Raw genomic sequence first — 13,834 nt, forward strand, 5'->3', positions numbered from 1 at the left:
GGTTAGTGGGACTGCCACACCTCACTGTCCCCCAGCGACCAGAGCTACAAGACTGAGCATCTCACCCAAATGATGATGAAGGCTTCATCTAGGGTTGAGGAAATCAGATAGTCACTCAGTGGTTCCAATTCAACAGAAATAGCTGAAGTCAAGAATATCAAGGCAGCCACTAACCGTGAAAGAAAACCAAATTACCCTGAAGTAGCTATAGGATGCTTTATCTGCCTTTTCTCTTGGTGATTTGCTTCCTAGGCTGCTTTTATTTAAAAAAAAAAAAAAAAAACAAAGCAAAACAGAAAACTAAGAAAACTATCAGACCTCAGATTTCAGGATATTCCGAGGAAAAACAAGAAGGAAGAAAGCTTAATTTTTGTTTCTCCTTATAGATACTCTCCGTAATCAAAGCACTTCCGAACCCTCCAACCCACAAGGGGGGCAAAAGGGCTTGTGTCTGCAGTTCTACCCGGAGAGAGAACGTTGACTCTCTTCCTCTTTGTTTGGACATTTTCACTTCCTTTGCTGCCAGGCAGAGTGGCCAGCAGACTCCAGGGGAAGAGATTCTCCATCTAAGGCTGAGTCCCCCAGAAGAGCTGGCACTGAGAGGTTCTCTTCAAGATGATTGGGCTGCTCCATCCAGCAGTGTTGAGGTGAGTGGCTCCTTTAAGAAAGTGCTCATGTCGCGGTGCCCAGAATATCTAACCTGATTTTGTTCATGACTTGTGAATATGCCTTTTGTCACTGCCACCCCAAAGGGCGGCCAGTTCGTCATCTCCTCGGCCATTTAAACTTCTGCACAGGAGTGTTCTGACTCAGGGGAAGGCCAAGCCCAGCCTGCGAGGGCCGAGCTGCCCCCTCCATGAGCACGGTGCTCTGCTCAGTTCCTTAAGCCAACAACACCGCTCCTCCCTGAGCCTGTTCACCTCCCTGTGGGTTCTTCTAACTCCCCACTTTCCTTTACTGAGCCTCGCAGAGAAAAACGTGGAATCCAAGACATCTATGGTACCCTGGGAGTAGTTAAGGTTTCAGATGCTCTTTTTAATAAGTTCCTCCAGAAATACACCTGTAGGTTGGTGACAGTGATCAAGTTGGCTGTTTATTTGAAAGCAGGGTTCTTTCTGGAAGCATAATGCTGGGCTTTGTGGGAGACAGAGAAGAGCCTCCGATATAACTACTATCCTCAAAACCATAAGCTATTGGGCGCTAGTAATATCCACTCATATGCACTCATTCATTCATGCATGCCTACCTCACTATACAACTACTGAGCACCTACTGTATACTGGATATTTAGAAAACAACTTTAGTGGCTTCCAAGCTCTGAGCTTTAGCCATGAGAGCAGGGGTTAGAGGATGGGGTTAGGGCACTAAGGATAAGAAAGGAATGATACAGATACAAACCAAGCAAGGGTTAGCTATGCAAAGTGATCCAGAAAAAATGGACTCTGGATGAATGCAAAATGATACTGGGATACCCGAGCTGGACCAGGGAAGGGGAAGGTAAGTGAGAGGATCCATTCTTGTATGGCATTCTAAGAAAACCAAATTCACTTTAAATGTGCATCTCTTAAAATTGAAGCAGAGATATTTTAAGGGCCCAGAAAAAAAAAGACAAAAAATATTTTTGAAAGAATGAAAATAAAATCTAGGGAAAAAAATGAGACAGAATGGTGCACGACAGGAAAATTTGTGAGCAGTGAGCGAGGTGTGGGTTGACTGAACGTGACTCAACCAACCAGTAATTCTGTTGACTGTACTTTCATGGAACAAGAATTCATGAGACCCTAATAGCTCCTGATGATGAGACACATCTGCTCTAGTTTGGGGTGGTGCATATTTAAGCAAGAGGCAGCACCGTCAAAAAAAATCAGCTCAGGTCTTCTTGCAGCTGCTTCCAGCAAGCGAATCCATAATGCTTCATTTATCTGAAACTCCATTTTTCCCATCACTAACCTGAAGATGATGTTTTCCTTGCATGGTTGCTTCAAGGGATAGAGACACTGTACACAGAGCACCTAGTCAGGTGCCCAGCATGAAACAGAAACTGAGTCAGGGGTGGCTGTTGCTGAGCTATAGTGCTGGTGGTTTCTGTAAACACTTGATCTCGTGGCTTGAGAACTAGGATTTGGATCAAAGGGCCGTGACTCCTCCACTGTGTAACTGTGAGATATCCTTGAAGGCATTGAGGCTCATTTGTGCGGAATTTCTGCACATGTAAAAGTGAGCATCATTTCCCTTTCTGTTTTTATGTCCAGGTTCATCTGGAATAGTGCTTAAATATGAATATTATATGAAAATAGAATATCAGCCAGGCATGGTGGCACATGCCCGTAATCCCAACAGCTTGGGAGGCTGAGGTAGGAAGATCACAGTTTTGAAGCCAGCCTCAGAAACTTAGTGAGGCGGGGGTTGGAGATGTGGCTCAAGCGGTAGCGCGCTCGCCTGCCATGCGTGTGGCCCGGGTTCGATCCTCAGCATCACATACCAACAAAGATGTTGTGTCTGCCGAGAACTAAAAAATAATAAATATTAAAAAATTCTCTCTCTCTCTCTCTCCCCTCAAAAAAAAAAAAAAAGAAAAGAAAAGAAACTTAGTGAGGCTCTAAGCAACCTAGTGAGACTGTGTTTCAAAATAAAAAAAATAAATAAAAAGGGCTGGGGATGTAGCTCAGTGGTTAAGCACACTTGAGTTTAATATACATATACATATAATATACATATACATATAATATACATATATATATACACATATATAAAATTGCTAGTAAGCCTTTAAAAATTAACAATGTAGGTTAAAATATAGACACTTTACAATATATAAGGTATCACTGCAATAGAAATAGGGAGTAGAATTCTATCCATATTTTTAGAAGTCCCAAGAACAACCACAGAATCTCAAATTGCACCAAAAACTGTATAATTAGCATAAGGGGAAAATTCCCAATTTTAAGGAAGAGGCAGCAAACTTAAAATAGTCACCATGGACTGTCCACCATGAGGTAACTCTAGAAAGTGTCAACAGCCATCTGCCCCAGGGAGTTTATCTGAGAATCGGGGCCCTGATGCTCAAGAGGGGCAGAGGCATTCCATCCCCCTAAGCTTGACAGAAGAGGAAACTGAGGCCCAGGGAAACGAAGTTACCCCATCACAAGAACCCCCACGGCCAGCCCGCCACCTGCCTTCTACCACTGGTGCGCTCTGCCTCTCTGCTACACTGTCAAGGCCAGTGTGGGCCCCAGGAGCTTTAAGACCTTTGCAGTGGGTAAGCAGAAAGGACTGGGGAGCAAATCTGAAGTGCAGTGCTAAGCAGGAGGATAAATCACCCCCAGAAGGTTTCAGTGGAGAACCAGAGGACAGTGAGGGGCTAGGCACATCCTCTTGAAGTTCCTCCTCCTATCCTTCTCACAGATGACATCACGCAGCAAGCATTTAAACAACATAGATGGAACTAAATGTCTTGCCAGGTGGTCGCTGGCGATACGTACAGACAGCTCCTGACTCACAAAGAAAGACGACCAAGGTCTCATACATACAAACAGCTGCCACCATCCGCCAGCCTCAGCCCCCACCACCCTGCAGCTGCCACGGGCTGTGCAAAAAAAATTAAAAAAGAAAGAATGGGATGAAAGAGAGAGAGAGAGAGAGAGAGAGAGAGAGAGAGAGAGAGAGAAAGGAAAACTTGGACCACTTGCAGATTCTGCACATTCAGAGGCAGAGAGAGGGAGGGGAGAAGCTGTGGAAACAGGACCTACACAAGGGAATGGACGCCCAGGGCAAATTTTCAGCCATGGGTGATGTGGGAGCAGCCCCTACCCTTTGGCCCTGAAAATCTCCTCCCAAGAATGGTTGTCCTCCCCCATCCACACTGCCAGAAATTTTTTTTATCAAGGTAGCATTCTTACTTCAAAGAATATTTGGAGAAAGGAAGGCAGGGAATAAATAAATTAATTTCAATTTACCATTAGAAATCTCTTTTGCAATGTCACCTTCCTCAATAAGAGCCAATAAGAATATTTGCCTCATGTGAAGACAGGTGAATCAATAACTAAAAAGTCCTTACAACTGTGCCTGATATGTGATGTGACACTAAGTATTATAAAAGTGCGCTCTCTCGCTCTTTATAATTACAACTATTCCTATTTTATAGGTACAGAGATGTCACACCATTCTACCTAAGCCACATAACTTAGCGGTAGGACCAGGATTCAAGGCAGGATCTGTCTCGGAAGCTCACAGTCTTAACCACTGCCATGAGGAGTCATATACCTGTCCTAGGAGGCTGGGGGCAGGCGGTGGGGATTTGGGGCAATCACTAGCAAATTAACAAGGACTACTTCCATTCAGTTATTTTCATCCTTAAAGTCAACCGAGCTCAACTATACCCAGAAAACAGGAATTTTAACTGATGAGCAGGGGCAAGTAGATTATTTGGGGACAAGATGGGGTGAGGAGCCACAGTGGGGTTTGAGTCTGAGGCTTGGAGGCAGCAGTGTTCATAGATGGAGGTGGTTTGGCAGGAGTCCAAGATGAACTCTGACCTATGTAAAATGTCACCAAGATCTAACCCCACACTCAAGAAAGAGGAGGAAGATTCCTCTTTCCATGCACCTACTGCTGTTCCACTCACAGCTCCAGATAACAGGTTAGTATCCGGGGTAGGATATGAGCTGGGTTAAATAAACACTGTGGGTTTGTTGGAAACATAACATTTCCACTCCAAAGTGATGGTAACGCAAAGCAATGGTAACATTAGTTCCAAACTCACGACTTGTAATTCAGCGCTGCGCCTGGTATGCTCTGGGGCTCTGTGGACTGGCCACTGTGGTGAGTGCTGGGGACATCACAGTAAAGGAGGCAAGGTCCTTGCCCTTGAGCAGCCTGGAGCCCGAGGAAGGAGAGAGCTGTAAGTGACTAAGAGAGAACGTGGTGAGCAAGCCTCCCAGGAGAGGGGTGAGCAGAGCAGCACAGGGGGAGGAACTGGGAAAATGCTTCTAGATGAACTTTTAGAACCCAGCCTCCGCAAGTTGGGAACTGTATGCATCGCGTTCCAAGTCTGAGGAAGGACAGGCTTGCCTTTTAGTACTGAATGAACTCGTGTTTTAACAGGCTCATCTCTTAAGATTTTTCTTTTTTTTTTTTTTTCCTGGCAAGAACAGTAGCCATACCTGTGTGGTTTTTTCCCAAAAGGTTGTCGAGAGATAGCTGCAGGGGCTCTGAACTCCTACTGCTAGGGTTTCAACCTGGCTTTCATATTCTAGTAATATGACCTTCACTTCTCCTAAGTCCGTTTCCTTATCTGTACAAGGGGGCCAAGGAAAATGTGTGCTTTGTGGAGCTGGAGGATGGAGGAGTAAGCCCCTTCAGGGTTCAAGGGAACCCAGGAGGGAATCTCTTCAGAGAGCTTCAAGCAGTAGAGCTGTGTTTGTGAGCGTTGGTTTTGAAGGATACAAGATGAGCATTTTTAAATTCAAATAGATTTATCTTCACATATGGGCAAATATATTTTAGAGCCTGTCACATGCTAGATTTTATAGATATAGCTGAAATGAATAAATGATATTAAACTAGAAAATCACTTAAAATTATTTAGTGAATAATAGGCAGGTGGGAAAGGGATGGGGGGAAATGGCAGAGATCAGGACATGCAGCATGCCTTTCTTGCTGCAAAGAAATTCAAGACTTTGCTCTTTGGCTCTGCCGAAAGGCACCATCTTCTTATGCCTGAACGACAGAGAAAGCGCATTGGAACAGCCCAGAGATGCCTTCTGCAGACCCACGCTTTCCTGGCGCTGATTTCAGTTCTGGTGGAAAAAAAATCCCCTGAAGCCGACTGAAGCCGACGACAGCTGCGCTCCTGGCCTGGAATTCACATTCACAAGAGGAAAATTACACCCTGAGGTCCTGAGGGCGCCTGATCAGCTTTGATGCACACAGAGGCCAGACAGCCACCCGCCACCTGTCCCACCCCACCCCATGAGCTGGGGGAGTTTTAGTGGGAGGGGATGTGAGTTCTGGGAGGCAGTAGGGAGCAGATATTCAAAGGGAGCCAAAAAACCAAAAGGTACAGAAAGACAAACCTGCATTGGATCTCACCCGGGGTTCCCCATACCTTGCAGTATGGTCTCTGGGGCACATACTGACCTTTACCCATTTTTTGTAGAAATCACCTTCAGGAAAGTCCCTGTGTCTAATACTCGTGACCACTGACCTTTGAAGGCAGCCCAATGCTCACACCAAGATGGAGCTTCCCTGGGGTTGTGTGCCCCTCTGGACTCCTGTGGACCCTGCGGTGTCATCTACACTGGCAGGCTTGAATACATCCAACATGGTGCATTGAAAGCACCAGGGGACAGTATTTGCTAAGATCTTTAAAGACAATCTTTAAGCAGAGGTTTAACAATGAACCAACAAAGTCTGCTCCCTGATTACTGCCATGGAAATGTCTACCTCTACTTCAGCATCCTGATTTGTCCCCACTAACCTGGTCGGAGTCCTTCTTCCTTCTGGCATGGAAGGGGAAGGTACTGACCGCCTTGGGGACTCACTGTGATAGCAGAAGTTGCTGAGAAAAGTGTCATCAGGGAGCCCAGGGCAGGGTTTCCGATTAAAACCCTTTATTTCAGCCTCCAGAACAGGGTTTCCAGATCAAATGCAGGCTGTCCCTTTAAATTAGAAATTAAAGAAACAACAAATAAATTTCTAGTATAAATATGTCCTAAATATTACATGGGATATACTTACATTAAAAAAATTATTTGTTGTTTCTAGAGCCTTCCAACTTAACTGGGCATCTGCATGTTTTATTTTCTAAATCCAGCAACCATACACAAGAATGACTCACGAAGCTGGCTTTATCATGCCTATGTTACAGGTGGGGAAAAGAGGACTTTTTTGCAACCTGCCTGAAGCTATAGTGTTTGTGGGTGGCAAAGTAGAGATGGGAGTTTTCCCACCAGATCCACTGATTTTGAGACCAATGCTGGTTCTATACCACCACACAAGAATTCAAACTTGGGATAGATGGGATGTTTGTGGAGGAAACTGAGGCCTTCTCCAAGGAGTGTGGGGATTTCTTGGATGCCTAGCTTATAATGTGGATAATTGCTCAGGAAACAGTTGGTGGGTGTAATTGAAAGGAATCGTGGCTGTGCTTGGTAGCTAAAAGACCCCTCCACTCCTGCAAACACTCTTAAGGTGAAGTGAGTTTCTCCCTCCACTCCCAAGCCCCCTTCAACACCACACCCGGGCGTCTGGAGGGAGCACTTCCCTCATCTGCGCAGGCAGAGGCAGATGAGGTCACAGCACACTGCTCTAAAAGAAGCTTCAGGTCGTATTACACTCATTATGCCCACAGAGGAAACCCACAAGGGCTGGAGGGATGGGCCGGCCCAGGGAGCAAGTCTGGCCTCTCTTGGCTGGAGAGGCATGAGCAGCCCCATAGCCTGGCCTGAACCAGGCTGCTTGGCCAGGCCGCCAAGATGTCTGTGTGCACTTCAGTCAGTATTTTAGGGGAACAGAGGCTGCAGGAGGAAGGAAGGGCCATTCTGTTAGAGCTCTTTCTTGATTTGGGGTGAATTGGAAGATACAAAGCTCCCTTTAGCCCACTTTCCTCCTCAGGTTGGTGTGGCTCTGTGAGTTTTCACATAGGAGTCTGTACAGAGCATGCAGTTCATAGACGCCAGAGGCCTGCAGGTCCCAAGAGGGCGTTGCTGTGGGTCTGCGCCCCAGGGAACATGGTACCTGTCTCATCTTAGATCCCAGCCTCTTCCCATGGCCCCTCACTTGAGGAGTGAGCTGAGGTTAACGAAGACCAAAGAAAACAATATCTAAGGAAAATGTGAACTCAAATCTGCCACCACCAAGAAAGACATCCACCTTCTACTTATTTTACTTTCTGACAGTCAAAGAAATAGATGCTTACTGTAGAAAGGTTTGAAATGCTGAAAAGTTCAGGGCTGGGGATGTGGCTCAAGCAGTAGCGCGCTCGCCTGGCATGCGTGTGGCCCGGGTTGGATCCTCAGCACCACATACAAGCAAAGATGTTGTGTCCGCCAAAAACTGAAAAATAAATATTAAGAAATTTTCTCTCTCTCTCTCTCTCTCTCTCTCTCTAAAAAAAAAGAAATGCTGAAAAGTATAAAGAAAGTGATACAATCTAACCCTTAATCCCATCACACAGACCTATAACCTCTCCTGATATTAAGGTGCATTTCTTAAGGACCTACATTAAACAGGATTGGTGTCATTCATCAAGCATGTTCTTGTGTTGGACTTTTTTTTAACCTATCATAAACACACCCCTCACATCATGAAAGACTCTTCAAAGACTCTACATGACTTTGATGAATCTTTAATTGGAGACATTGGAAATGGCCATAATTTATTTAACTATTCTCCTCTCGCTGAACATGTGGATTGTTTCCAGTGTTTTCCCTGATAGAAATAACAGCGAACCACTCCTTCACATAGCACCTGTTTCCTTGTGTTGAGAATATAACATAAAATGGCATCTGGTCTCACCCAAAGATGGGTGTCTTCTCATACTTTTGGTTTGACCGTACTCTGCAAGAGGCACTGTGTCTTCCAGAAGCCCCAGACTGGTGGAGAAGTCCCTGGACCCAATTTTGGAATAGGGACTTCATGGCCCCTGTCTCAGGGCAGGGATGTCACCCAGTAGAAAGTCTCAGGCCCAGTGGCTCAGGCCATTTGCCTCCAGCTATGGTTTAAGAGAGAAAAAAGTGAAATCCCGGGAACAATTTTCAGAGAAACCAACACACATCGTAATTCCACTGGGAATCGGGCGATATAATTCCTCAGAGCTGGACGGCTTGGTATTTTTATAGGACCTTTGCTTGCTGATTTAGTTAATGATAATGTTAGGTTCCAAATTTCCTCTAAAAGCGAGTCTTAAATGTTCTCAAGTTGGACAGGATGGGCTTAAAAATAAACAAATAAGTTACATAAGCTCAAATTTTGGAGGATCAGATTTTGGAAGCCAAGGCTTGGGTGCAGGATTAAAGGGCCTGCCGCCCGTCTTGTGGTCAGGCCTCACGTGCTGCCTGCAGGGTGGAGCAACAAGAATCATTCCAGCTGCCCCTGAGGCCCAGCTTCTAATTCGAGCACCAACACTCTCCAGCGACCAGTGGCGAGCGCACCCTTTGGGCCGGAGAAGGCAGCTGTGTACTTAGAGGATGGTGAAGAGAAACAAAACCAAGGGCGGCCACTGGTCCAGGGACCCATTTCTGGGGAGTCCCTGAGGTGTCATGGAGAGCTGTCATCTCCACTTGACAGCTGGCTGCATTTGGGTTGAAAGTGAGACAATTACTATGCTTTTCTTCTCGAAAGCTTTTAAGGCTCCTCCTGGAAGAAAGATGTCCAATTTCCCAGTTACCAGTGTGGATGGAGACCTGTTGAAGACCCAGGGCAGCTCCCCAACACACCAGCAAATTCTCAATTTTGCTGAATTTGGATTAGGGGGCTAGAGATGCTCAACCTATACTGAATCGCATGATAAGAAATTAAGCCTTCCTTATGGTCCGTGAGAGCCAGGGATGCTTCCAGTGCTGGAATGAGATAAGTACCACGGTCTATTGTTCCCTTGGGCTACTATAACAAAATGCCACCGACATTGGCTTAAATCATAGAAGTTGGCTTTCTCACAGTGCTAGGGGCAAAGTCTAAGATCAAGGCGAGAGCAGGGTTGTTTCTTCCTGAAGCCCCTCTCCGTTGTCCGCAGTAACCACATTCCCTCTGTATACTCAGGTGATCTTTCTCCTATTGGCACATCCTTGGTGTATCACTCTCCTCTACTTGTGAGGACACCAGTCGCATTGGATTAGGTCCCCACCCTTACCACCTAATTTTACCTTAATTTCCTCTTCAAAGGCCCTGTATCCCCATACAGCCACATTCAGAGGAACTGGGGGGGTTAAAGCTTCAGTGTATGAATTATGGGGGACACAGTTCAGCCCTGAACACATGGGGGTGCAAAAAAGGTGGAGAACTTGGAAAGTCAGAAGCCCCAAGTTCAAATGCTGCTCTAACACTTTTAGATGTGACACCTTAAACAAGCCATTGAAGCACTTTATACCTTCTTTCATTAAAAAAAAAAAAAAGCAGAAATCATATACTTAGCCTGCGGCGTGCAGCTGAAATAAAATGATGCATGTGGAAGTACTTTGTAAACCGAGGGGTCCTACCCAGTAGTCAGAAATTAGCCCTTTGCCAAGTAGGACATACTGCCCGGCATGGAGTAAGGCTTTAAATTCTTCTTTAATGAACAAATGAGCACTATGGAAACACATTCGATCCCGACAGTGGGGAGAGTCAGGGAGAGCTCAGCCCCATTGGAACCCAGAGTCATTTCATAAAAATGCATTTGTTCAGCCTAATTTTTTAAAACGACTGAGCAAATATTCCTTATATGCATTTGAACTAACTTAGATGTGGGCTCAAAATGACACATGCATTTGTAAAATGTTACACTCATTTTAAAACAAATTAGGGCTTCCTTACTTCAACAAAAATGCATCCACCTTTAAACTTTAATCTATAATTCTTAATAAACATTTATTGAGTAACTAGAATGTGGAACACACGGTAACACACGAGTTTCCCAGATCTCATGTGATTCTCAAAACCTGCATAATACGGAAATGGGCTGGACGTGACCCAGGCAAATGGGCTGTTCTCAGCACAGAGGGGATGTGACAGCAGATATGCTGATACGATGTCCTCTCTTCCACCCACCCCGTCAGTTGTTTCGGTGCTGCGGCCTAACAGGACCAGTGACCATCTCTCTCTTGAAATCCTAAAAGTTATCTGATCGATGGGAAATGTGATTTTAATTATTATCACAGTTTCTGTCCTGAGTCTCTTTATCACTGCAGCTCTGCGTGCCTGGCCCAGTATCAGCACAAGGTGGCATCCAGAGAAGCACAATCTAAATAGCCAAAGCAAATTTATAAAGCATATGTCCATCCCGGACTTGCAACTTGCAAAACAAAATTAAAGGGGACCCAATTCATAACCCCCAGGACCACTTCAAACCCCTCTGCTGCCCATACTCAAGGGTGCTACCCCATCCATCTTTCTATGTCCTTAGGTCACAAGGAAAATCCTCACTCCCTTCCCTTCCCTCAGCCCCCAGTTTCTTATGACTGAGCACCTTTGAATGGGGCAGGAATCAGGCAGGGCCAGAGCTCAGGTACCCACTGGGTGACTTTCTATCCCCTCGGCAGCTCCAGCTGTCCAGTACCATGAGCACCATGTGACCTTGCATAACACTTCCAAATCAAAGTTTTTCTCTCCAGTCCTGTGTTTCGATGCTCCCAAAAAAATGAGACAAAGAAAGCAATTTAGTCTTTGGTGGGAGGTGGGTTTGGGGAGATTTTTCTAACCGTATTAAGTGTGGTTGGTGGTGAAGCAGGATTCTCCACCTGTGATGATTAGCTCTGCAAAAGGAAAAGAAAACAAACCTGTCCAACTCTTGAGATGGTGAAGCAGACCTCATTCAAGGGGAGCCATGGCCATAGGTAGGGGGCCCACTGCAAAGAGGTCTTAGACGGGGGCAAAGACACTGGGCTCCACTCCAGCTTCAACAGGAAAAGGAGAGATTTACAATCAAAGAGCAAGGGGGCTGGGGATGTGGCTCAGGCAGTAGCGCGCTCGCCTGGCATGCGTGCGGCCCGGGTTCGATCCTCAGCACCACATACCAACAAAGATGTTGTGTCCACCGAGAACTAAAAAATAAATATTAAAAATTCTCTCTCTCTCTCTCCTCTCTCACTCTCTCTTTAAAAAAAAAAAAAAAAAAAAAGAGCAAGGGGGGTGGGTGTCAGTTCATGGAAAATTGCCAGAAGGCAACGTCAAGGACAGAGGCTTTCTGCTGAACCTGACTTGACAAGATTGTGGCTGAAGGCAGGTCCCAAGTGACAAGCTATTGAGAGTGGACAGCCACCTGTGGTGGGAGATTTTTGCTAAACTGATTTAGCAGGATTCTTCCTCTACGAGGATGGAGAAGGAAGCACAAGGTCAGGCCTAGTCAAGTGGAGGACTCAGAAGCCAGGGTGAAGCTTGGTGAAAGGTGAGAGTTTTCGTCAGTCCCGTGGTAGGTCTGTGTGGGGAAGCCAAGTCCAGGACAAGGCAGCGGGGCAGGTGGCACAAAGCTCTGAAATGGATCTATGTAACATTAAGGATGTTGGAACTTCCCAGAGTTGCCCCAAAGTATTTACACCTTGCCCCAAAGCATAGCAATAGATACCAAGCTCTCTGTAAAAGCAGGACTTATTTATAGACAGCTCCATTTTTGTGGGGGGAGGGATCACTTTTCCCAAGAAGAAGGGATATTTTTAAAGTGGTTTTTCTTCTGCAAAGTGGCAAACTTCTTCAGGTATTTTTCACCCTCAAAGTTCTTGCCACCTCTTTTACACCCACCCGCTGGGTCAGGTGGTAAGCGTACTGAAGTCATTTGGAAGACGGTGGCAAGAGATGGCAGGAAAATGGCTTCTCTCCTCAACTGCACCACTGTTGGTCTGATTTGTTTCCCTCCTTGCTTTAGAGGAAACCATCCGAGCATTTGGCCTCTCCAGACATCTGAAATGGGAATTATGAGGTCGTCGGGAGGAGGCCAGGAAAAATAATTTCTTGGGATGGTTTGATGCTTTCTGGTTTGAGGCCTTTTATGAGTGACCTGCTATACTAATTATCCAGCCTTCCTTGGTCTGTACCACCAAGGCTTCTGAATAAGAAATTTAGATGATGACTCATGAGCTCTAAAAGCCAGCATCAATAAACAGGTCACTGAAATTCAATTCCATCTGCAGCTCAAAACCGGATTCTTAGGATGCCCACAGGTAAATCCACTCTATGTAGCCAGGAAGTACTGGATATAGAAACCGAAGTTTGATCTACTAGGGCATGTTGGGCAAAAGAAGTCTGATCAGCATCCACAGAGCACAGAGAATAGGATAATTTAGTTCTGCTTCTTAAAAAACAAAAAACAAAACAAAACAGATCAACACAAAAGGAGTCCTGGTTCCATCATCTATTAGCCATGTGACCCTCAGGGAGTTATTGGATCTCCCTGTGGCTTAATTTTCTCATCTGTTTAGGGGGAATAATATCAGTACCTACCTCCTATTGTTTTTGTGAGGCTTAAAGAAGTTAATATTTATAAAGTAATTAAAATGTGCCTGGGCACATTCTATAAATGCTGTATGTGTGTTTGATAAATTCACTTGAAGTGGTTGATAGAATCAAGCAGCTGGGTGCAGTGGCACACACTTGTAATCCCAGTGACTTGGGAGGCTAAGGCAGGAGGATTTCAGGTTCAAAGTCAGCCTCAGCAACAGCGAGGTGCTAAGCAACTCAGTGAGACCCTGTCTCTAAATAAAATGCAAAAGAGAGCAGGGGATGTGGCTCAATGGTCGAGTGTCCCTGAGTTCAATCCCCAGTATCCCCTGCCCCACCCCCCAAAACATAGAATCAAGCAAAGTAGTCAGAAGGGCAATACTGGTTGATTGTGTCCTGCAGATCTGACCACTCTTCTTCCACAGTGGAACCTGAGTGAGGGGTCAGGTGCAGGGTTCAAGGACATTTGCTTTCACAGACCTACTAAATGTCCATTCTTAGAAACAAATAAGCAGCTTTCTTTCTTTCTTTCTTTCTTTCTTTCTTTCTTTCTTTCTTTCTTTCTTTCTTTTTTCTAAAACTCTCTGAAAAGGAATTTTCAAAACTATACCTCTTCACCGGTACTTAATTTACCTCAACTTAAACTTACCGTTTCTATTCAAGATCAAATGACAGCAAAGGATTTACAATATATTATAAAAATTGA

At 45.3% G+C, this 13,834-nt stretch overlaps 1 protein-coding gene across 2 annotated transcripts in view; it reads left to right on the forward strand.

Annotated features, from left to right (window-relative positions):
* The first annotated feature begins 521 nt into the window (after positions 1–521).
* The window catches only part of RBPJ (recombination signal binding protein for immunoglobulin kappa J region), a 216,375-nt gene continuing 203,062 nt past the window's right edge, over positions 522–13,834 (forward strand). The window contains exon 1 of one of the 2 annotated variants that reach the window (XM_081302933.1): positions 522–647. Coding sequence is in view for 1 of the 2 variants with exons in the window: in XM_081302931.1 (XP_081159057.1) it covers positions 616–647 (32 nt within the window). In the remaining variant the exon portion in view is untranslated. The remainder of the gene's footprint in view (positions 648–13,834) is intronic. The other variant, XM_081302931.1, reaches the window with a different exon arrangement.

This window comes from Spermophilus citellus, assembly GCF_964194105.1.
Source record: "Spermophilus citellus genome assembly, chromosome: 8".
In the NCBI taxonomy this organism is placed as follows: Eukaryota; Metazoa; Chordata; class Mammalia; order Rodentia; family Sciuridae; genus Spermophilus; species Spermophilus citellus.